At 40.0% G+C, this 26,363-nt stretch overlaps 1 protein-coding gene across 9 annotated transcripts in view; it reads left to right on the top strand.

Moving 5' to 3' along the window:
- The window catches only part of CADPS2 (calcium dependent secretion activator 2), a 619,537-nt gene that overhangs the window by 467,905 nt on the left and 125,269 nt on the right, over positions 1–26,363 (top strand). For all 9 annotated transcript variants that reach the window (XM_090042182.1, XM_090042184.1, XM_090042183.1 and 6 more), the window contains exons 12-13: positions 2,201–2,337; positions 6,130–6,317. In XM_090042182.1, the coding sequence (XP_089898308.1) occupies positions 2,201–2,337; positions 6,130–6,317 (325 nt within the window). The remainder of the gene's footprint in view (positions 1–2,200; positions 2,338–6,129; positions 6,318–26,363) is intronic.

Genomic DNA, 26,363 nt, shown 5'->3' on the forward strand with positions numbered 1-26,363 from the left:
TTTTTAATTTTTTTTTCAGAAAGAGTAAAAGAAAGTCTTGTACCTGTAATTATGTAGAGAAAAATGAAGCAAGTTTCAGGTTCAGAAAGCTACTGCTATGTGTAATATATGTAATGCAGATCAAAGACACAGTGCAGTGCAAGACTATTATTATTTCTGTGACTCCATAATATAAAAAAGACTCAGTAAAGCAGATATTTATACAAGAAGTAACATTTACTGTGCAAAAAATATTGTATTAAAATGAACTGAGTGGGAAATCTTTCTAAGAATGTGGGTAAAGTCCTGTCATTATTTACTATTTTGAATCAAATGAAATCTTGGTAATGTGCAATTTTACTTTTCAGATTTATATTTTAAATAAAATTAAACTACCACTTGTAATTAAGCAAAGGTATTTCATGTTACTACACATAAAATAAAGTCTAATACTATACATGAAATAAAGTCTAGTGATTAATGGCAGATTCCTATTATGTTTATGAAACTAATGATAATTTTTAAAAGGACACCTAATCATAAATGCTGCTGCTACTTAAACACTAAGAAATAATATGCTGCTGCTTCCATAGATGATAGTCTCATACCTTAAACCATCAATGCATTGTCACACTGTTTATTTGCTATATCCACCTTGGTGAAATCTGTCACATGGATGTGACTCTTGCTTTGACAATGCAAAGCCAAGTGATATGAATTAGTTTGTGCATCTTTTCAAGATGTGATGCTGCAGATCCTTCAGCTTGAATTAAATAATTCTTCCATCTGCAAATACAGCTGAAAGTTGGACTTGACATGGATCAATATGATCTGGGGCTAAATTTCTAAATGTGACTGATTATGTTAGCATCATGCCTACAGATCAATATTGAGTTTTATTATGAACCTGACTCTATAATTGGGTTTAATCAATAAACTTTTGTCTCCCTTTCTTTAGAAATTTTAGGTTTGTACGTCCAGTTTTTCAAAATTACATTTGGGATACATTTAGGACTGTACTTTTCTAGTAACGAATATAAAAAGACCTATATTTGAATTTAAAGGAACAAAGAGGCTGAGACCCTATTGTAAAGGGAAGTCAATTTTTAAGTTGATAAGACTGTTCACCCCAATATAGTCTATAGAATCTAACAGAGCTAATGTGCTAATACATAACTAGTCCTTTTGGGCACTGTAAGGCTTTTTTCTGTCCATACTTGGTAGATAATTCACATTGAGGACTTTGACAAAACATACCATTAATGAAAGCAATCACTAGAGCTTGTCTTTTGATAAACCCGCGGGGTTCAAAGGCGTTGAAAGATGCAATCTGTGAAGAACAATAAATTTGGGCCTTTGATTGAAGTGCCATTTGGTAGGGTATGTTGTCTCTATGTATTTACACAAAAATACTGCTCCCTTTTTCATTACTCTTTGCTTGGAGGTTGAAGGAGCTCTTTGCCATTACTACATTAAGGTTTGTCTCATTAAAAGCCGAGTACAAAAAGAAGGCTGGAAATGACTTAGCTCAAGTCAACGTGTTCATTTCTGCTCTAGTTTGCCATTTGGGAAGTAGGCTTCTAGGCATGATGAATGTTTTCTATTAGTGGTACCTTTGATCTCTATAGATGTATTCTTTCAGGCACCAACAAATAAATGCACAAACTTTTACTTACAGTGTAAGAAAGCTATTTTCTTAGTATTCTTACAGAAATGAGATAGAGGGCCTGAGAAAAATAAGAAATCATTGGAATAAATAGCTTATACTCTTGAATTTGTTTTATAATTTTACAGTGTTTGTAAAGTGATCCAGTAGAAAAAGCACATAGAATGATGTTAAATATACTGTCTTAAATTTGCAGTTGACTTTCTAAATTGTCATTTTGGTTAAGGGTTTATATAGGCTCATAACTATGTCATGTATGTTTGGTAGGAGTAAAACAAGGGGAAAAAGACTGAGTTGCCCACAAATGACATTATAAATTTCACCTATTTGTTCATTGATGCAAATTTGATGGTGATAAACATTTTAAAAGGCAGTTCAGTAAAACTAGTTGCTAGATTAATTTAAAATAAGATTCTATAATTGTAGTCACTTACAAGTACCTGCTGATATGATTTAACCCTCAAACTTAAATGTTTTCCAAAATATTCTTTACTTTGTGAAAACCCTATAAAAGAATATACATATGCACATATGTTTTCTTCTTTCTGTGGACAGATGCAGATCGTGGTCAGAAACATGGTATGGATGAGTTTATTTCCGCTAATCCCTGCAAATTTGACCATGCTTCCCTCTTTAGACTGCTTCAAAGGCAGACCTTGGATCATAGATTGAATGATTCCTATTCTTGTTTGGTGAGTAAAGATTGAAATAAAAGAAATGAAAAAGTGAGAAATAGTTGTTACAAAGTAGTCTTTTCTTCCTGACTCATTCAATAACTGTGCTTGTAGTTGGGATAAAGGATTCCAATCGATTGGCTTCAAATTTGAAAATTATACACTTGAAGACTACTGCTGTGCCACTCAATAGAGAAGCAAATAGACTCAAACTGACTCTGAACCATAGTTTATCAGCTCCTCTAGGGAGGGCTGAATAAAAACAGAAGGCTTTAATAAAGATTGAAACCTCTGTGGTAGGATTTACTAACACCTGTACAGGCATTTTAAGGTACAAATTCAGCTTGCCAGATGTCAGACATTATGTCATCTATCTTGCAATTCTCTCTTCTGTTTGAGCTAGGGAAGTAAAAAAAACAAAAGAAAAGAATCAAAACCATGGGGGGTGGGGAGGGAGGGACAAGGGCAAATAGAATTGTTGTGTTTGTATTCAGCTGAGTCAAGGTTGGCTCTATAAGCATAAATCCTGTAGGAATTATATGCAACCACGCATAGTTTGAAAAAATGCTTATTAGACAAGGAAGTGGGTAAAGTGTGATTGGTATACAAAATGAATGCTTTTCATACCTAAAGGTATGTTATAAACACAGATTTAAATAGAGGCTTTCAAACTTCATTCTCATTTCCAATTTTGTTCATTATACACTGCCTTTTGCCTCTGATTTTTCTGCTTGAAGAAGGAGAGAGCCTGCTTATGACTTTATTTGACATAGTAAAAAACTTTTTAAAAAAATTCATGGAAACTAGTGACTTACACAGGTGTAAAACTGGTAGGGGTAACATTAGACATGCCCTTAACATCCTGATGTTATGTTTGTAATGGTTTAGCATCAGGAATTGTAATCTGTTAGTTAAAGCATCACAACCAATGTTTTCAAATCAAGCAGCACACAGTCTTCAAAACTGCAGCTCTAACAAGTAAATAAAACAGGGGGCAGTTGTGGGGGGAGCAAGCATACAACTAGTAAAAAAATTGTTTTGGTGATTGTACTTTTTTTTTTAACTTGATAATTGAACGGTGTTTGCTTCCTTTAAAAAACTCATTAAATTATTGGCATCTTTAGTATTGCACTGGATAAGTATGTTCGAAAAAGTTAAAGGACTTATTTTTGTGTCTATGAGTTCTGCTCTGAATCAAAGGAAAGGCCTGAAGGTATGTTTGTACAAAGTAATTGGCACTCAAAGAGAAAATGGTTAGCTTTCTAACAGTGCATCAGGGTCAAAATCGTTTTTATAATAACAATATAGTAAGGCACTTAATATAACCTTGAAATCAGGAACTTTTAAGAGAGGTGATATGGAATATACAGTGTTATAGCAATCACAAAGCAACTGCATTTCTTATTGGGTTTTTTTACTTTAGCTTTTGATAAACAAAATGGACATGAATAATGTTCTATGTGGGGGTTTTGGAAATAAAAGATAAACTACTTGGTAACTACATTTTTTAGAAAAAATGGAGAATGCTAGCATGGGTGCAGCTTATATGGGAATAACTAGTTGTATTTTTAGTTGCTCCATGCTAAACATTTCAATTTGCATAAACTGCAGACATTTTAAAAAGTAGGTGTATCATTAAATTTCAGTAAATTAAAATATAATCACGCAGACATAACTTCAACACAGATCTAAATTTTAATTTTAAATAATAAGAACTAAATATAGTCTTTGATTAAAATTATCAACTGCCCTAAAAATCTTTAATTTCCCACCCTTGTAAACAGTGGGGAGCTTTTTTTGCAATTACACAATAAATAAAAAATGATTACCAAAAATTACCTACTTGCCTAATACTACATAGGGTAAAACTGTTTGCATAATTGTGTAAATGTACATATGTGATATGTGTGGGGGTCACATGTTATGTAAAGATATTCATCTTGCAACATTTTCATTAAAGGGATATGCAAGGTTCATATGCAAGGTTTAAACACATAAATGACAGTCCTACAACTTGCAGATCTGTTACTGATATAAAAATTATATAGTAGTTTTTCTAATGATTTACTGCTTTCTGAACAGATAAACAGAATTGTGTTAATCTATTTTGCTATATGAATATTAATTACATTTTTTTACTAAATTGTGGACGTGTGTAATTAACTTTAAATTTGTTAATATATTAATAAAGCATTGACTGGGTAACATTTTCATGAATAAGGGTTTATTGTATCTATGGATACATTTTATCATGTGGATTCAAATAAATGTCTCTTATAATATAACTTTCTGGAGGATACTATATCCTCTTTCATGCAAAAACTATTTACTCATATTTTTACATTGGAGTGATACATTTTTAGGTTTCCTTTAGAAACAATAAAGTCATCTTCTGAGCCCACTGAAGGCAATGGGAAGATTCCTATTGACTTCAGTAGGCTCTGGAGCAAGTTATAATGCTTTTTGAGAATGGTTTTGTGAGAACTATGGGATTCTCTGAGACAGTGTTCCTAAATTATAGCCAAGAGATAGACTGAAAATACAAAAGCAAAATCCTTGATGGCGTAACTCTTATCTTGGGTGCTGCTGTGCAAAAAATATTTATGATTTTGGGGGGGGAGGGTAGAGTGAAGAACCTTCCTAAGATTTTTGTTTCTATTTCATATAAATGATAAACATCTTTGCCCATAAAAGTATTTTTGTTTTTTTGGAAGTATTAAAAAGTTCTTTACATTCTATAGAAATGCAATTATTTAATGAGACCCAATGGTGCAATGAAGCATTGGTTATTTGAGGAGGGATATTTTCTTTGTTCCTCAAGTTGTTTTCGTATAATTATATGTTCTGCAATAATCTCTTTTAATAAATATGGAAGAAATTCATATCACAGTCAAAAGTTCCTGTTAAAAATGGCAATAACTTTCATTTCTGTCTTCATCCAGCCCTGTGTGTGTACCTCTCATCCTTTTTTCTTTTTTAACTTTAGTACAGCCTCCTTTATCAAAATTTGAGGATGGCAATTTTTTTCTGAATTTGAAGTTTTCATTTTCTCAAGGAATTTTAAACTGAAAGATGTCCTCCTTGCCTCCCTCAGGTTATGCTATTCTAGGTCGCCCTCTCAAGTTTATTTGCAAACAGGCTTTTGGCATTCCTATCTAATTAATGCACTAGCATACCTATTCATAATTTAAAGTCAGATTCTCTTCATCTTGCCCACAAGAATAGTCTCAAAATGCTTGGCTGTGTGTCTCGTGAATAAATACACATGTTAAAAAAATGTTATGCACAAATAGATTACATAAGAAAGATGGATAAAAAGTCAAATTTATGGTTCAGTTCTCAGATTAAGGGTGCAGTCACATAGAATTATCCATCTGAAACTGTCTCTTAACCATATTTCCAAAGACAGTAAATCTTATTTTTATTTGTTTTTGTTTATCATTATTTATATTAATAAAACCATGCATTTAAATCATTTATTTAATGCATTGTGTAATTTGTTAGATTTTTTTTATATGTTTAGATCTTGTACAACATCTTTAGACTGTGTGGTTTTTAGTGGTAGCAGGCTGAAGAACTGCAAAAAGTTACTCCACAGCAGTTATTGAGTAGGCTGCTATGTCCTATACTTCAATACGTTTCTAACATTATTAACATTAAGGCGATTATAAATGGAATATGAGTGTTTATCTTGTATGCATAAAATATAATTTTTCTCTTCTCCATTCTTTGTTGGGTTGATTTTAAAACTTTGCAATTATAAGCAATGCATTTTATTAAAATAACGTTTTTTTTTCCCTTCTTTTCCAGGGTTGGTTTAGCCCAGGCCAAGTCTTTGTGTTAGATGAATACTGTGCTCGTTATGGTGTGAGAGGCTGTCACCGCCATCTCTGCTATCTTAATGAATTGATTGAACATTCAGAAAATGGTGCTGTCATTGACCCAACCTTGCTCCATTACAGCTTTGCTTTCTGTGCTTCTCATGTTCATGGCAACAGGTAATTTAACATGCAAATATATAGTAAAATTAATTAAGTTTGGGTAAGGGGAAGAAGAGAGCATTTTTGCTTAGGTCTCTGTACTCAGCAGATAGCGAAGTTGAATACTTCAAGTGAACAAAGAGATCAGTTTATAAAAAGCTTCTGCAGAGTGGTTCTGGGGATTTTATAGAACTGTTCATAGAAAATATCTTTTCAATGTATTGACATGTTGTTAAGCATTTGTTCCCATGCATTGTGTCAAGGAACAGCACAAGGAAAAAACGTATCTTGTTAGTTGAAAAAGAAAAGGCCTTCTGCACTACCCCTCTTGTATTGTGCTAGTAAACTGGTGTTTTGATTATATGTTCTGAACAATCCTGCAATGCAAGTAAAACAAACTACATGTTGACAACTGGTCTTTATTTTACTGAATTTTTCCTGCAGAAGTTGCAGAAAAACAAGACACTATGGATGTGGTTTATCTGGACCACAATTTTATTAACTCATCCCATCCAGTGCACTTCATCCTTCCTTTATAACTTATTCCACCAGGTGGAGAAGTCATTCCACCAGACCCTGTTAGCTTGGTCTCAGCATTGGTTGTGGGGCTTCATTACACTCCCCTTATATGAGAGTTAAAGGGCTGAGGAAAAACTGTTATCCTCACTGTATGAGACATTAGAAGTAACAGCCTTCCTTCTTTAAATGATGTCTTGGACTAATCCTGTTCCAATTCCAGTTTTTCATGGAACTGGAGTCCCTGATGAGCAGTTACCTTTTATAGGCATCTTGTGTGACAATTTGACTTTTACAAGCTTATCTACCCACTGATATTTTGGGCTGCTCGTGCCTATAGTAATCTCCTGAAATCTGGTCCTATTCTAATCCCAAACCTAGGTGGAAAGGATATAAAATATAATATAATATAAAATAGAAAGCATTTACATGTCCACTTACAGATAGTGTGGTAGCCAAGAGACTTACGTTTCACCCTTATGTTCAATCATTGAGCCGCAAAGCCCCCTTCCCTACTCCTTGAGGCCATAAGGAGAGGAAGAGGAAGCAACCCTTTAAGGGACCACAGTTTTTGGTTTCTCTGCTGGCCCAGATAAAGCTTCCCCACCTCTGAGGCAGTGGGTTGGGAATCTATGACCTGAGGACTTGTGAAAGGGAATCAGGGAGTCAGGGGAAAGGAGATCTTGGTTGCAAAGTACAAAATGGTAAAACCTTAAAATCTTAGATGTTCTCCAGCTTTCTTAACTTGCATTCTGATAAGGTGAATGGATTTTTCTACACTTTATGTGGTAACCTAGTTTGTAAGTCATTCTTCCCTTGTTCGTAAAGATCCTGCCACATTTGTATACATTCCATACTGAAGTACAGTTCTTTGTAGTTTTCTTTCTAGCCTTTTTATTATTGGTTTTGAACCTAAGAAGACAAACATTCAATGATAATTGCTCAAACTTTTCTCAAGAATTCAAAAGAAAAAGATATTTCTTTTTATTTCATAACTTAAGTGAAGGACAACAGTGCATACAATATGTGGAAAAATCTCAGGGAGCACATCATTTTACCCGGTGGTAAGCACTCTGTATGTATTCCTTCTATTCCTTCTGTACAAATACATACTCTTTGAATAGCATTATGAGTGTTTTTAGGAATAAAAGAAGAGTGTTGAACAGAGAGGGTCTGACTAGTACTGAGACATTGTAAAAAAGAGAGAGAGAAAAGAATGAGGAAGAAAGAAGAAAAGTAAGTCAAGGACAAAAACAGACACACATACACACAGATAATACAGCCACTCATTCATCTACAGTACCACTAAGGAATGGCAGGAAGGGAAAAAAAGAATTTCACAAACAATACATGATAGGCCAAAGTTCTAGGCTGATATGTGATGTTATACATTTTAGTTTTATAAGTCATGCTGTGGAGGAGAAAGACTGCAGCACCAACACAAAGAGTTTTGTGGCCCAATTAAATGGTATGGACATGATGGATAAGAAGTGTATTCAGGATTTTTTTTTCTGGTTCGGAGGGCCATCTTAGGCCTTCTACTAGCCTGACAAAGACCATCTAAGGTATATGAGCTTTAGAGTGCAGGGTATGTAGAAGTACCAGTCATAACTGTGGTTGGTATACAAAGTAATCCCTGTTTCTTTTAATCACTAGTTTATTTCAGAGTAGGAGACAACCTTAGTGACATCAGTCAAATGATCAGATGAAGATGTGTCTTTTCTTCAGGATTTATAACATCTATTGCATTATGATGTGTGTATATATATGTATACTTATAGGGGGAGCGTGTGTATAAATCTCTGCTTCAAAAACAGAAGTGTAAAAGGAATCATTGCTGCGTTCCATGAGCTACCTTACTAAGAGATGATGACAGCTTTCCTGTAATTAAAATTTAGCCTTTACAGCAAAGTGAATTAAATATAGAAACAGATAAACCTTAAGCAGTAATTACAAGCAAGTATTGTAAAGAATATAATATATGTGGTGACCAAGCATTGAGCTAAGCTACTCTTCATATATAGTTCAAGTATAGTAACCTACCACACTATGTGCAATACTTCTATGTAGGAGCAAATTTTTTACCATCCTTCTCAGTTAGTTTAAATGATATTCAAAGATTAGAATGATATTACCTCTGTATAATTATGAGGCACTAATTAATAACAGCTTCTGTGTATGTATTATGGGAAATAACCCCTTAGGCACATACACACATGGAGGCACGTGCGCTTGCAGCACCTCAGATAGCAGAGCTGGAGATTTGTGCCTCAGCACACATGTCTGAACATGCACTTTGATGTGGGGCAAGTTGTGCCATTGTGAGGCAAGTTGTTTGTTATGGGACAAGTTGTGCTTATTGTGGTGGCCTGCTTTGAACTGTCAAAGCATGTCCTCCTGGCTCCAAATGGTCAGGAGGTCAGCCACCTTGTTTGCCCTCCAGCTGGGTCCCTGGTTCCAGCCCTGGGTAGGTTCCTCTGCCTGGGTCCTGTCACTTGCCTCACCAGCAGGGCTCCTGGTGTTCCCTGTTTCAAAATTGCTAATGCTCTGTTAAAAAAAAAAAAATTCCAAATTCACTCTTTAAAATTCCCAAAACTCCATGTTCCTCCACGATTAAAACAAAATACGACTATATATATTTATATATTTATATATATTTATTTATTTTGTGTGTGTGTGTGTGTGTGTGTGTGTACGTGTATATATGTGTGTGTGTGTGTGTGTGTGTGTGTGTGTATAAAATACAGAGAGAGAGAGATCATTTGGGCAATGTTTTATTGATATATTTACAATTTTAAAGCAATTAGGAAGCCTACCAGTGCATTTATTATTGTAATAAAGTAAATTCTAACTATCTGTATGCTTTGGTGTTTGCTTTGGTTTTTTAGCATGTGTATCTGATGCTGTCTGTTTACAAGTTTTGTCCATGCAGGCAGAAGTGGGTATCAGCAGCCTCTCTATTACCATGCTAACCCTACACTGCAGGGTCTTTCACAGGGTTATAAAACTTTATGAACAGGGAACAATTGCACATTATTGATCTTGCTTTATATACCCCCTTTGCTTTGCAATAAATGTGTGGTGAGTTTAGATTCAGGCTGCCTTACCTATCCATGTGGCCTTCCCTTTATAGTGAAATGCTTGTTTTAGGATGGGATCTGGATGAAATAGTAGAGTGCTATAACTGTGGGTAGCAGGCTGGAAGACCCAGTCAGGAAGCACAGGGATTCCAAAAATATGGCTTTGGCCTCTAACATATGAGCTGAAATTTTATGTACTCCTCGATAAGAAGCTCCTTTTGCTTGTGGTTTGTTCAGGATAAATCTTATGTCAAACAAGATTTAATTTTGTGAAAAGCAAAAGCAATGAAGCGTCTTCTCCATGCTTATACCAGTGATGGGGCGTGGGTTTTACTTGTCATTCCTACACATGATTCCCTTGTCCCCAGGTCTGCAGAAGTATAGAAGCGGAAAAGGATTCTAGTGGTGGGGGGGCACATGCCATTAGGCTCAATTGTCTGGTGGGTGCAACTGCTAGGTATATATGGAGAAAAAAATGAAGCAGTATAAAATGGTAAGGAAGAGAAGTGGTTTAAGTATGGAGAAAACTATTCTCTTTGTGCACAGAAAGGGAAAATTTTTATTTTAAACTCTGCTTTTACTTCTAAAAGTGGGAAAAGCCTAATCCAAAAGCCTACTTGCATCAGTGAAGTCAAATTTTCTCAATACTCAATGCTAATATTAATACCAATACTAATATTAATACTCAGTATTAGGCCATTTGTGTTTGTTCTGAGATTGTGAAGTTCTTACAGAATCACGCTTGTCACACAATGGCTTCAGGAAAAGAAACATTAAAATCTGATTGATCTTCATTTGGCAGGGCAGGGTACTACCACAATGTTAGCAAATTGATCACATTTTTAAAAAAGTTAAGAACTTCTTTTATTGTGCATAACAAATCATTCTTGTGCTATTCAACAAACATCTCCAAATTGACTGCAGAAAATTTCTGCACTGTGGGGTATTCTCCTAAGGCCATCCAAATAAATGTTAGATTTTAAATAGATAAGCCTGCACTTCATATATTATGAACGCAACACAAACAGAAGTCATGTACATAACAGCCAATTGTATATAATTCCAGAATTAGACCCTAGTTCTTAATAAGTATATATAAAAATATGATATTCTCACTAAGAACATTTAGAAACAGATGAACATAATTAATGTATTTGTATTATTAGTAATATAAACAATTGAGATCCTAGAATTGAATTGAATTGAACTCCCTATCTAGAGTGAGAGTCCAGTCTAATAATAACTTGTAGCTCTTCTCTAATACTTTAAATCTATAACTCTCACTCAAAGCATTTTAGAAAGGTAAGTTTCTCTCACTTGTCATAAGGAAACTGAGGTACAAGTATATTAAGGAACTTATCCAAGCTAAGATAGGAAGCCAGTGGCAGAGTTGGGTAGAAAATTGTTATTAAAAAGTAAAGGGAACATATTTTAATGACTTTAAAAAAAATAATAATTTTCTTTACTTGACCCTCATAGACCTTTATATATATACAGTGTAAGTAATGAAAAATATATACCCACTCTACTGCTACTAATGAATAGAATTTTCTGTATTGTTTAACTCCTGAAAATAATATAAGAGGACTTCTGGCTTTTATTACTCTCCATGAAAGAATGTGAACCAGCATGGCATTGGGATGTATAATGTAAAGGGTTTTTTGTTTGTTTTTTGTTCTTTCTTATTATCAGACAGGTAACATTGAGTTATAATTATATCTAAATACCAAATACTGTGAGCCAGATAGTGGCCTTGCTTGGTGAAATAATAATTGTTGCTAAATCAGTCTGAATCCACTAATTCTTCCCCCTCAAATGAAGAAAGAAAACCACCATCCCTGGATGCACTTCATCCTGCCTAAGTGCAAGGGAATTTTACTGTATTTCTCTCTTCATTTCCTCTTCACAATCTGCTTTCTTTCTAGACTACTCTAATTTGGGTGCTCCCCATCAAAATCACTATCTCACAAGTAATTTCTTGTCACTGCTGTTATTCCTAAGTAAATGGGTTGAATATGTAAATGTACTATATTCATTTCAGCCTGAACAACAGCAGTTGGTGTTAAACACAGGTAAGAGACTATTGTTTTCTTCCTCTTCCTCTTCACTTATTTCTGGTTCTCATGCTGTGACTTCCCATTCTGCCCCTTTTGTTCTGAAATGGATGCTGGTGGGAAATACATGAAGTGCAAAGTGACTTCTTTCACCTACTGAGCTACAGACTGTATTGAAAAATTCAAAATTCAAAAATACCTCCTATTGGGCCTCTGTCTCTCTCCAGAGAGGAAGGTGATGTAGCATGCATTCCTTCTATGTGAAGGTGAAAAGCCTCTCATGAGGCTCTGTCTGTGACAACAAACTTTGTAGCTTCTTTCTATTTTCTATTTGATACTTTTTGATAAATTGAATGAATCTATCACTGCTGAACGTGACTAGCTTCAAGAATAGTTTATGAATATGTAGGAAAATTGCAGGTCTGTCGTTCAAAAAGAATATCATGGAAAACTCGGAGAATTGTGGGAGAGATACCATAACCAGTCAGGCTCTGAGGGTGGCCATGTTGTGCTCTCTACCTAGTAGCTGCCTGGCTCCTCTCTGCCAGTTTTGTGCCCTCTCTGACCTCTCAGGGGTCCACCATGCTGTGTCACCTGCCACATCTTTGTGTTGAAGTTAAACAGGCAGGTTGCCCTTAGAGATCATTGGACTCTGGACACCCTTTCTGCCCAGCTTCTCTTCAGGCTCGACTGAGCCTGCTCAATTCAGAGCCATGTTGCACTGCACAGCCTCTCTGCCTTAAGGCCATTACCTTGGAGGGGCCCGAAGACCTTAACCCTTTGTCCGGGCTGCAACCTTCCCAGCTTTGGTCCTCTTATTCTGGCTGCATTTCTCAGCCAAGGTCCACTGTCCTGACCCTTGGCTTATGGGCCTCAACCCTGGTCTTGTCCTCTCAAGCTGTGGGCCCCACGGCCCTGTCCCTTATGACAGCCCCCTAGGGTACCCAACCCAGGCCAGGCTGCTCTCATTCTTCTCTGTTTCCCTGAGGATCTCTGACCCAGGCAAGGCTCTAAGTTGGGTGCACCACCGGCACCCCTGTGCCCTCCATACTACCCCATAGCCACAACTCAGTCCTCCAGACTTAGATTTAAACACAACACAAATACAAGCAAACCCGTTTGAAACTAAACTCTACCCTTGCTCTGGGTCAGTGCCCCACCACAAGCCATGCTTCCCCTTTGGGTATCTCCATCTAGTTCCTTGGGTAGCTTGAGTGTCCATTGTCCTGTTTTCTGAAGCCCATCTCTCTCAGAAATTCTGTATCTTGCAGTGCCAGCCTGCCCGCCTTGCTCTAGACACTGGCCTTAAATGCCCCTAGAAATGTATTTGGTAACAGTGTTGGTCTGAGACAAAAAAAACCCCACAAAACTCTAGAATTCTTGGTTCAGAGATGATACCTTTTATTAGAGCAACTAAGAAATCACAAAAAAAAATCTTTTTTTGCAAACTTTCAGGCACACACGCCCTTCCTCAGACTCAGGGCAAATACCTATGGGGACTTTTTACCATCTTTAATTTTCCCTAAGTCTGAGGAAGGTCATGCATGCCCATAAGCGTGAAGAAAAAGATTTTTTTTTTTTTTTTTTTTTTTTTTTTGGTGATTTCTTAGTTGGTCTAAAAAAAATCATCTCTGAACAAAGAGTTCTAGAGTTTTCCATTTCTTGTATGCCCCTAAGCACTGCCCCTTCTGGTCAGGTGGCTACTGACCCACCCACAGGTTTTTCATAGATTATAGTCGGAAGGGACCCAATGGATCATCATGTCCAACCCCCTGCCCCTGGCAAGAAAGAGGACTCAGGTGAGACAACCCCAGCCACATGATTGTCAAGCCTCCTCTTGAAGACCTCCAAGTTAGGTGACAGCACCACTTCTCTTGGAAGTCCATTCCAGACTCTGGCCACCCGTATTGTAAAAAATTTCTTCCTAATGTCCAACCTAAATCTGCTGTCCACTAGTTTGCACCCATTATTCCTAGTTACTCCCTAGGGCGTTCTGGAAAACAGCGCATTCCCAATTCCCTGCTGTCATCCCCTGATAAATTTATAGGCCACAAGGTCACCCCTCAGCCGTCTTTTGTATAGACTGAAGAGATCCAGATCTCTCAACCTGTCCTCATAGGGTCTTTTACGGAGACGATTAATCATGCAGGTGGCCCTCCTCTGATCCCTTTCCAGATCCTCCATGTCCCTCTTGAAGTGCAGCGCCCAAAACCAGACACAGTACTCCAACTGTGACCTGACTGGTGCATAGAGGAGGAGCATCACCTCCCTCAATCTGTTGGTCATGCATCTGCTAATACACGTCAAGGTGCAATTGACTTTGTTGATGGCCTCGTTGCACTACTGACTCTGAGCTTCTGAGGAGGACATCCCTGAGCCTGTAGGTTTGCTAGGGATTCCTCCTTCCTAGGTGGAGTACCTTATGCTTATCTTTGTTGAATTACGTTCCGCCCATTGATCTAACCTGTCAAGGTCGGGCTGTAACTGCTCCCTGCCCTCCTGTGTATTAACTTTGCCCCATAATTCTGTATCATCTGCGAAATTGGAGAGGGTGCTCAACACACACTTGTCCAAATCACTGATGAAGATATTAAATAATTCCAGCCCAAGGACCAAACTCTGTGGGATCCCACTGCCCACCTCCTTCCAGGTTGAAAGTGACCCATCAACCACCACTCTCCCGAAGCCAGTTAGCCATCCACCTGACTGTGTAGGCATCCGCTCCACACCCCGTTAGCTTCCCTATGAGACTAGGATGTGAAACTGAGTCAAAGGCCTTCCTAAAATCCAGATAGATGACATTGACCTCCGCTCCTTTGTCAAGGCAGTGTGTAATCTGGTCATAAAAGACTTTAAGGTTTGTCAGGCAGGATCTACCTGCGATGAACCCGTGCTGGTTTCCATTCAGTGTCATTTCTCCTGCTGGGCTTCTACAAATACGCTCTTTGATGATTTTTTTAGTATTTTCCCAGGGATAGAGGTAAGACTGACTGGCCTAAAGTTACCTGGCTCCTCCCTTCTCCCCTTCTTAAAAATGGGTACCACATTGGCCTTTTTCTAGTCCTCAGGGACCTGTCCAGAGCACCATGAGAGCTCAAACAGCTGTGCCAGCAGCTCAGCAATGACGCTGGCCAATTCCTTCAGCACCTGTGGATAGAGGTCATCCGGGCTGGCTGACTTGTACCCATCCAGCCCTTCTAAGTGCTCCTTAACTAAGTCAGCACTAACCTTTAAGTTAGTTAAGTGCTCTTTAACTAAGTCAGGTGTTCCCCCTTGGCTTAAAGTCTGTCCTGCCCTCTGCCACCAGCCCACACAGCAAGCTTTAGCCCATTGCATTCTCCAGTCAAAATGACAGAAGCCTTTGGCTCTCTGTCACACATATTCCATTAGCCAACCTTCTGTGTAGATATTTTCCTAGTTCCCCTTTCCTGGATTCCTTATACATTTAACTAACAGGGCCTGTACACTGGACATCTCAAACTTTCTCCTGAAATGATTATCTATAACAAATTTAAACATAATATTATAGATCCAGAAACTCAGAAGGTTCAACACATACTTAAAACTGATCTTTATGTGGCATAGAGGAAGATTTTGTCCATTTACTTTCTTTGCTGTCAGACCAACCTGATGGCCTTCTATGACCAGGTTGCAAAATCCTTAGACGCAGGGATAGCAGTGGACGTAGTCTTTCTGGACTTTAGGAAGGCCTTCGACACAGTCTCTCACTCCGTTCTCATTAAAAAACTGGGAGACTGGTGTCGACGTCTACACAGTCAAATGGGTCGCTAACTGGCTAGAGGGCTGCACCCAGAAGGTGGTGGTGGATGGGGCATTTTCAACCCGGAGGGATGTGGGCAGTGGGGTCCCCCAGGGCTCGGTCGTCAGGCATGCACTTTTCAACATCTTCATCAGTGACTTGGACGAGGGGATAAAAAGCACCCTGTTCAGATTTGCTGATGACACTAAAATGTGGGGGGAAGTGGGCACACTAGAAGGGAGGAATAGGCTGCAATCAGACCTAGACAGGTTACAGGAGTGGGTGGATGAGACCAGGATGGGATTCAACACTGACAAGTGCCAGGTGATGCACCTGGGGAGGAAAAACCAGCAGCATACCTACAGGCTGGGGAACTCCCTTGTCATTAGTGCAGAGGTAGAAAAGGATCTTGGAGTCATTACTGATTCCAAGATGAACATGGGCCAACAAGGTGAGGACATGGTCAGGAAGGCTAACTGCACCCTGTCATGCATCCACAGATGCATCATGAGCAGGTCCAAGGAGGTGATCCTCCCCCTCTATGCAACACTGGTCAGGCCGCAGCTGGAGTACTGCATCCAGTTCTAGGTGCTGCACTTCAGGAGGGATGTGGACAACATGGAGAGGGTCCAGAGGAGGGCCATTCGCATGATCAAGGGGCAGCATGGCAGGCCGTACGAGGAGAGGCTAAGGGACCTGAACCTGTTCAGCCTCCACAAGAGAAGGCTGAGGGGGGATCTAGTGGCTGTTTACAAACTAGTCAGGGGGAACCAGCAGGCATTGGGGGAGTCCCTGTTCCCCCGAGCACCACCAGGAGTGACTAGAAATAACTGTCACAAGCTGGCAGAGGGTAGTTTCAGACTAGACATCAGAAGGCGCTACTTCTCTGTCAGGGCAGCTAGGATCTGGAAGCAGCTTCCAAGAGAAGTGGTGCTGGCTCCTACCCTGGGGGTCTTTAAGAGGAGGCTAAACAAACACCTTGCTGGGGTTGTTAGACCCCAGTACTTTTTCCTGCCAAGGCAGGAGGTCGGACTTGATGGTCTCTTCCGACCCTACTAACTATGAAATTAGCAAAACCTTAAGATAGACATTTCTACTCAGTAGAGGTAGGCTCCTTCTCAGCGGAATTATCTCCCTTGGCATCGATTACACTGTTCAAATCATTGCTAATGTATCCATTAATCCTAAAGATGCTGCTTTTGTACTGAGCATCTTGGTCAGTTTCTATTATGTAGGCTCTTGAGTAGCTGAATAACAAAGGTAGTTTTTAATATTTCTAAATTCCATTTTACTGGAACTTGGGTAAGTTTCAAGCTTCTTTACAATAGCTAAAGGAAGACAATTTACCTCTGAGTTTGGGTGAATTATTGTAATCTGTCAATCTGTCAGCAACGATGTTGCATTTATTCAGTAATGAAACAAAAGGTCTGAGATAGGATCTTTTATATTATAATTTTCTTCACATTTTGTGTTGCTTTCCTTCTCCGTCTATTTCAGTGGGAACGATGTGCCTGAAAACAATATACTTGAAAACATACTGTTCTTCAGCAACTTAGCAGAGATAGCAAAGAGAGATCAGTGAAAGTTTTCTCCCAAATGTTGAAATGAGCTTTTAGCTTTTGTTTGGCATGTGATCTGATCTTGGGGGTCTGATTGAGAGGCAGAATTTTCAGAAATCTGTAAAGATAGTCAGCAACTGTTGAACAGTTAAGTCCCTGTTCTTCATATAAAGGTAATGCTATTCTTTTCCACAGCCCACTGTTGTACTGTTGGTGTAAAAACTTTTTTCAGTTTCTTTATGTTCATTCTGGGTTTCAGATACTGTCCTGATTCTGCTGACTACGCCATCCTACCAAGTTCTTTCTTACTTTGGAAACCACAGAACTAGCAACCTTCATGTTATGCCGAGTTCATAGGGTATAGCTTTCTCATATCTTGTCCTCATGCTTCTTCAGGCAGTTCATTTTTACTGAACATAATCCCAACTCCTGTGTGTGGTTTCTGTCAATTGCCAGGATTTGTTCTAGAAAACACTTTGTAGTGGTGTCAAATACCTGCTTGCTACCTTTCTTTTAATACAGCTTCAGAGTTGTATAGAAGAATTTCACTGGAGTGAGCAGCTGAACTGAGATCAAAGCCACCACCATGACCACTGGACCAGCTTTCCTTCAGTTCAGCAGTTGGCAGCTTTTCAGAGCCTCAGGCCAGAAAAACCTCTCTGACGTGGGCTGGTGTTCTGATGCAAATATTTCTGCCACAAGCTTTTCACTTCCACTGTTCCCCCAACTATCCCTCCCCCGCTCCCAGCAGTAGTGCAGCTGCAGCTTCTTACTAAGCCTGTGTGAAACAGCAAGTATTCACTTTGGATTCAGATTCAGCCGATTTGGAGGGCCAGTGATTCAATTCAAAATTCAAATCACTGTCCCAATTCGATTTGGCTGAATTGGATCCGAAGGCTTGGTGCCACTTCGGAGATTCAGCCATAGACTAAACAGGCAGCAGTCCTCAAGACACTGGACACAGCTGGCTGCCTCCAGTTGGTAAGTCTGTTGTGGTGGGCTTAGGGGGGAGGGAAGGGGCATGGGGGAGGCAAATCAATGCCCCCACAGTGAGAGAAGGATTGGGGCTGGACAAACTATCCAGCTGGGGTTGGGGGAGGGAGGGCGCAGGATGCAGTTACAGCAGCTCTGGCAGCAGGGGCTATCCCCTGCTGCTGCTTGTCCAGCCAGTGTGATGGGGCACGGGATGCAGGTGTGGCAGTGCTGGGAGCAGGGGCTGTGCCCTGCTGCCACTTGCCCCCTTCCACCCAAAGTGAGCTGCACCTACATTGCGCCCTCCCTCCCCACGCCCTGGCTAGCCAAGCAGCAGCAGGGCATAGCCCCCTCTTCCAGCGCTGCTGCACCTGCATCCTGCACCCCATTGCTCCCCTCCCCAAATCCCTCACCCCCCTACCCTAGTTGGGCAGCTTGTCCCAACCCTAATCCCTCCCTCGCTGTGGGGGCATTGATCTGTGTCCTCCCATGCCCTTTCCATAGTTTCATAGCTGGTAGGGTCGGAAGGGACCTGAGCAGATCATCAAACAAATCTCGAGTACTGAGGGAATTGGCTGAGGTCATTGTGGGACCCCTGGCACGGCTGTAAGAGCACCCATGGTGCTCTGGTGTGGTGCCAGAGGACTGGAAGAGGGCTAATGTGGTTCCCATCTTCAAAAAGGGGAGGAAGGAGGACCCAGGGAACTATAGGCCAGTTAGTCTTACCTCAATCCTGGGCAAGGTTTTTGAGAGAATTATTCTGGTACATGTCTATGAGGAGCCAGCAGGGGAGATTATGCTTAGGGGCAACCAACACAGGTTCATTAGAGGCAGGTCCTGTCAGACCAACCTGGTGGCCTTCTGTGACTAGATCCATAGCAGGAAAGAAAGCTGGGGTCAAATGACCTCAGCTAGGTGTCTATCTAGCCTCCTTTTGAAGACCCCCAAAGTAGGAGCGTGTATCACTTCCCTTGGAAGTTGGTTCCAGATCCTAGCCGCCCTGACTGTGAAGTAGTGCCTCATGATATTTAGCTTGAATCTACTCTCAGTCAACTTATGGCCATTTTTCCTTGTTACTCCTGCTAGTGCTCGGGGAAACAGGTACTCTCCCATTGCCTGCTGGTCCCCCTTGGGCAGTTTATAGACGGCCACTAGATTCCCCCTCAGCCTTCTCTTGTGGAAGCTGAACAGGTTCAGGTCCCATAGCCTCTCCTTGTAGGGCCTGTCCTGCTGCCCCCTGATCATGTGAGTGGCTGTCCTCTGGACCCTCTTGATGCTGTACACATCCCTCCTGAAGTGTGGCACCTAGAACTGGACGCAGTACTCCAACTGTGGCCTGACCAATGCTGAATAGAGGGGTAGGATCACCTCCTTGGACCTGCTTATGATGCATCTGTAGATGCATGACAGGGTGCAGTTAGCCTCCCTGATTGCGTCCTCACCTTGTCGGCCCATGTTCATCTTGAAACACAGTAATGACTCCAAGATTCTTTTCTACCTCTGCTCTGATGAGAAGGGAGTTCCCCAGCCTGTAGGTATGCTGCTGGTTCTTCCTCCCCAGGTGCGGTACCTTGGGCTTGTCCATATTGAAATCCATCCTATTCTCATCCACCCACCGCTGTAATCTGTCCAGATCTAGTTGTAGCCTGTCCCTCTCCTCTAGCATGCCTACTTCTCCCCACATCTTAGCATCATCTGCAAATTTGAACAAGGTGCTTTTCACCTGCTCGTCCAAGTCACTGATGAAGATGTTGAAAAGTGCAGGCCCAAGGACCGAGCCCTGGAGAACCCCACTGCCCACATCCCTCCAGGTCAAAAATGTCCTGTCCACCACCACTGTCTGGGTGCAGCCCTCCAGCCAATTTGTGACCCATCTGACCATGTAGGCATCAGCACCACAGTCGCCTAATTTTTTAATGAGAATGGGGTGAGAGACAGTGTCAAAGGCCTTCCTAAAGCCCAGAAAGACTACATCCACTACAACACCTGCGTCTAAGGATTTTGTGACCTGGATTTTCCCTCTCCCCACCACATCAGACTTACCAGCTGGAGGCAGCTATGTCCCTCATCTTTGCGGACTGCTGCCTATTTAATCTATGGCTGAATCTCCGAATCGGGCCAAATCTTTTCCGAATCAATTTGGAGGCTTCTGATTTGATTCAGACCTTTTAATTGGTCTCCTGATTCAATTTGGATTTGGAGATTCAGCCACCGAATCTCCTGCAAATCGAATTGGCTACCAAAGCTTTGCACAGCCCTACTTCTTACCACCTGGCTCTAGTGCAGACACTAGTCAAATCAAGGCTGCCAAAACCCTCTAGTTCCAGGGGTCAGATGCGGCAGCTGTACCTGTGGGTTCTGATCCATGGGCCTTATGTTACCGATACCTGCTTTAGATGATATAAAGTGATTGGCAAATGACTCGCACTGAAGACAGTGCACAGCAGCCTGTTGGTGAAAGTGGTGCTCTAAAAGGCTATGAAAAAGATCAGGTTTCCAGTAGTTCCTCAGTGTAATTGCTTTCTAGGGGCTCAGCCTCAATGGAAGAGTGAAGAGACCTAGCTGGCTTCTTTCTTTTAACAAAGTGAATGAAAAGAAAGAACTACTATTATTGTCCCTGCTGTTGCTATTGTTGTTGTTTAAATATATATCTTATCAAGAAAATTTCACTTGAAAAAAAACTTACCCTTTATCACACTTGCTCATTAAAATAAAGCTAAAACATGACTTCCATCTTTGAGTTGCAGAGTAAAAATCTGTCCTTACTGCAATATTTACAGCTACACATTTTTCAATAAAGTGAGCCAGATCTTCCCTGGAAAAGAGAGAAATTGTCAGCGAACTACATATTCACAAGAAACAAAAATATACTAGATCTAATTCTGTATGTGTGATGTGGCAGTTGCCTCCTTAGATGGTAAAGTGGCAGCTGGTGATACTTTGTTGTAATGAAGCTCTCTATGCATTTTATAGTTTGTCTTGATTATTTTGTACCTACGTAGAGCCTGCCTCCCTGAAAACATATGCCGTATGTAAAAGTTTTGTTGGGTTTTTTTTTTAAACACATGCTTAACCTTTCATCAAAAAGATGTTAATGAGTCGCATCTAAAATGTACACGTAAAAAGATCATGAAATTGACATGGCCTATCCTCCTAATCCATTTTATAGGCCTCTAAAATTGGTGTTTTTCTTTCACTTGTGAAAATAGAGGGTATGACCTGTAAGCAGATGTAGGATCAGGTTGAGAAGCACATGCAGCAGAAGGCTCTATTGTACAAATTTTCTTTTGTAGGAATGTTTAAAGAATAGTTAATATAAATACTAAAATGCCTAGTCTTCAAGTGCCTGCTGGATAAAGCAGCCCATAAATGCCACACTGTAATTTGCCCTCTTCCTTTTCTAATTAAAAGAAGGTCCACTGTGCCTACTCTTAAGCTAAGCATCCAAATGCTTGCTTTTTATTAAGTTCCTCTCACTTTTTTTCTCAGATTTTGGTCAAAGTTTTCATTAACACTGTTGTACTTTAAAAGAAAATTCAGATTTTAGAAACTTGTGATATAAACAACAGACCAGAATTGGTCAGAATTGTGGTTTGTCAGAATTGTAGTTTGCTTATTTTTTCTTTTTAAAAAAGGAAATTTGCATTTTTAACATGCAGATTTAAGAACTGCAATCATTTGTGACAATTAATTAATCAATACATGCTTTTTGAGTAGTGAGGCTTTCAAGAAATTTTTTTCTTGCAAGGTTCCCCCCCTTCCCCCCCGAAATGTTAAAAATTGTTGCAAATGTCAAATAGCAGGCTTTAGTTAAATATGTACAAATTGTTTTTCACTTTATTTTCTTTTTCTGGTACTTTTTTTGTTAATCCTGTCCATCCAAGTGAATGAAGATTCAAGTACCAAATTGTACATTCCTTTTTCATCTTGCTTTTTCTGTATTCACCTTTTTAAAGTTAAATTACTGTAACTCTTTGTACAGTTTGCTTCTGTTTATAAGGACACCATTTGCCCTGTAAACCAGTATCACTTAACACTGGTATAAACCTCACCCATAATCCGCTGAAAACAGACAGATTCATACCTAGTAAGCTTGTTGGCCAGAAGAGCCAAAGATTAAAAGTCCTACATGGTCTCACTTACTGCAGTTCAGACTTCTTCAAAGAGAGTCTTTAACTTATATTTATTATATTTATTTATATTTAATTTAGATTATAAATCAGAATTACAGTGAAGACATTCAACATCCTATTACAGGATTGCACCAAATGGGAAAGATAAGGGTTGAATAAATATTGGGACTTGAGCCAAGTCTACCACCTATTCAGTTCACTTTCTAAAAAGGTTGTCATGTACATGGGCAACAATTAGTCATATTGTCAAAATACGAGTTCTTATGAGTAAAGGAGTATTCCTCATTAGCAATGCAGCTATTAATTCCCACTAGACTTTGCTAACTAGAATGAATATGAAGCCAATGTGCAGTAATACCTCAAATCTCTCAGTGTATCTAGAACCAGTGGGAAGAAAAATTCTTAAAGCATGACCATGAGCAACATGATATCTGTGCCTGCCAGGTATGAGATTGTTTCCACAAAAGCAGATAGTCCAGTCCAGATTCAGTCCTCTTAAGACAGAATGTTTTCAACACTGAGTGAAGTCTATTTGATTCTAAGTGCCAATACCCTCCATTCACCAAGCTCAGCAGCAATTGCAATGAATGGGGTTTTGTCATCGTTGTTTCCAAAAATGAAAAAAAGTACATCCTGCTCCATCTTTATGGGAAGAAGTTGTTTAAATGGTAGAGAAATGTAGCTGACCATAGAATGGACCATCAACTGTACACAGCAGTGAATCTGGATCAGCAAAAAGTAGGAAGTAGCATCAGCAAAGAGCTCACTGCATTTACACGTGACAACTGAAACCAGAACTCTCAGAGCTGAACCAATGGCAAAGGGTGGTATGGCCACACACACACCTGCATCTGCTGCTGGCTATATAGCAGTCTTCCTTAGATATGGCCAAAGCTTACTTGAAGCCTTCATTTTCCCTAGATAGATGTATGAAAGAGGTTCTAACCTTCAGTAGGAAAACAGAACTTTTATTTCAAATGAAAATATCAAAACTATCTCTGGGTGATAGGAGAGATCATTAATTCTGTTTTTAGTTCCAAAATGGTTCTTAGGCAATTTGTGGAGTTTTGTAATCCCAGAAGTCCAATGGGAAGCAAATGTTTACTTCTAGCAGAACAGAATGCATGTGGATGAAAGGTGAAAGATTCAACACTGATACAGAGATTGGGGATTCATTATAGGCCACCAAATAAGGAAGGAGAGATGTGGATGAAGCACTTTTCAAGCAGGTGACAAATCTGTCTGAAAGCTATGGGTTGGTACTGATGGGAGACTTCTGTTTTCCAGACATCTGCTGAAACAATGCAGTCAAATGTAAAATGTCAAGCTAGTTCCTAACTTAGTGTGGAGGATATATTTCTATTTCAGAAGGTAGAGGATACAACTAAGGGATCATCTATCTTGGATATTGCCCTTACCAATAGGGAAGAACTGGTGAAGTATGGGAAAGTGATGGGTAACTTAGGAGGAAGTGATCAGGATGTGATAAAATCACAGATCCTGAGACAGGGAAAGCATGAATAAGGATCTACCTAAATAGCAGAAGTCTAGGGCACAACAGCCCCTCTTATTCTTTTTGCTGTCTCCCCTCCCTCCCTTCCCCCGACACCCTCCACTGCTAAGCAGCCAAGAGGCAATTAATGCTAGTTTTTGCCTGTCAGCCACTCAGCAGCTGTGGGGGCGCACAGGGAAAGAGCAAGATTAAAGGTGCTGCTGCACCATTAACTTCTGCCGTGATTTAGGTAGGTCCTAAGCATGAGGTCATTAAAACTAGGACACCAGATACCAAAAAGGTAGATTTTATCTGACTGAAGAAGTTAATAGGCCTGGTGCTATGAGAAGACAGACTAAAGGATAAAGGTACTCAGAAGACCTAGGAGCATCTAAAGGGCATAGTACTGGAAGCCAAACAAGAAACTGTTCTGACATGATGGAAGCACAAGAAGGAATGGCAAGAGACCAAAATGGCTGCACAAGCAGCTTCTAAAATGCCTCAAATGCAAAAGGAAAGTATATGAACAATGGAAAAATGGGCAGGTCACCAAAGAAGTATACCAAGAAATACCAAGAATCTGCAAGGACAAAATCAGGAAGGCAAAGAATGAGCTGCACCTGGTAAGGGAGGTTAAGGACAACAAGAAGTTCTATAAGTATGTTGACCAGAAAAGAAATACCAAGGAAACTATGGGTCCACTGTTAACTACCCAGGGGGTACTCCTTATCAAAGATGCAAAGAAGGTGGAACTACTTGACAGCTTCTTTGCCTCAGTCTTCACAAAAAAATGTAAGCTACAGCCAGGTACCTAATAAGGATTATTTGGATAAGGAAGGGGACAAGTTGTGGGATGAAATATTTAGAGAGACACTTGGAGAGCTTTTAATGGGTCTGAATGAATTAATGTCAGCAGGGCCTGATGAGCATCATCTCAGGGTAGTGAAGGAATGGGTGGAGGAAACTTCAGAACCTTTGGCAATGATTTCATGAAGTTGTGGGAGACAGGTGGGAGTATAGAAGACTGGAAAAGGGCTAATGTAGTGCTCCTCTTTAAAAATCGTAAAAAGAAGGACCTAGGGAATTACAGATTGATTAGTCTTACCTCAGTACCCAGGATACTGGAGCATATCCTAAGGAAAGCCATTTGCAGGCATCTGGAGGAAGAAAAGCTGATCACAAGCAGCCAGCATGGATTTGCTGAGAATAAATAGTATCAAACGAACTTGATCCATTTCTTTGACAGGTGGATAATAGTGTATCTAGACATCAGCAAGGCTTTTGACAAGGTTTCACATTACCTTCTCATAAAAAAATTGGAGAATATGGACTAGACAAAACTACTTTAAAGTGGATAGACTACTGGCTCAATAGCTGCAAACAAAGTATAATTATTAATGGATCTCTGTCAGAATGGCAGGAACTTTCAAGGGGAGTCCCACAGGGGTCTGTTCTGGGCCCAGTGTTATTTTCAGCATGTTTATTATAATTATTTGGAAGCTGGCATAGAAAGCTTCTTGAGCAAGTTTGCAGATAATACAAAACTGGGCAGGACTGTGAACATGTTGGAGGATGAGAGTTCAATTCAGAAGGATCTTGACAGATTGGAAAGCTGGGCTGAAACTCACAGTATGAAATTCAGTGCGGACAAATGCTAGGTGCTACATTTCAGAAGGAATAATCAAAAACAAATATAAAATAGGTGATACCTGGCTGGACTGCACTAGGGCGAAGGATCTAGGAGTCTTGGTAGATCGCAGGTTCAATAGGAGTCTGCAGTGTGACGCAGTTGCACAGCAGGTGAATGTGGTTTTGAGACGCATCCACAGAAGCATTAGATGCAAAACATGGGAGGTGATAGTGCCTATCTACTCGGTAACATTTAGGCCTCATCTAGAGTATTGTATACTGTTCTGGGCTCCACATTTTTTAAAGGATATGCAGAAGTTAGAGAGGGTCCAGAAGCAGGTGACAAAGATGATAAAGGGTTTTGAAAGCAAGTCATAGGAGGAGAGGCTAAAAGAGCTAGCAGAAAAGGCGCTGAAGAGGGGATATGATAGCAGTCTTCAAAAATTTAAAAAGCTGCCATAAAGAAGAGGGGAAGCACTTTTTCCTCCTATTCTGCAGAGAGTAGGATGCAGACCAATGCCTTGAAGTTACAGCAAAATAGGATACCAGGAAAAATTCTTCAGTGTTAAACAGTGAGGCAGTGGAATAGATTGCCTAGGGAAGTTGTGGACTCTCCATCACTGGAGGTGTTCAAAAAAAGGTTGGACAGCTATTGCTTGGGGATGATATAGACATAGCTGTGCCTATGTTCTGCGGGTATTTCTCATGCTTCTGAGCTGGTTGCTCCCTCCCCTTCTTTCTGCTACTTGTATCAGGGGTTTCTTTAAGCCTTCCTCAGAGGCACTGGATGTTGGCTACAGCCAAGACTAGGGATTTTGATTGGGGTTGGCCAGTGCTCCTACCTGGACTTAAAGCTGGAGTTTCCTGGC

Source organism: Crocodylus siamensis, chromosome 4, assembly GCF_052110815.1.
Source record: "Crocodylus siamensis isolate JL-2025a chromosome 4, ASM5211081v1, whole genome shotgun sequence".
NCBI classification, from domain to species: domain Eukaryota; kingdom Metazoa; phylum Chordata; order Crocodylia; family Crocodylidae; genus Crocodylus; species Crocodylus siamensis.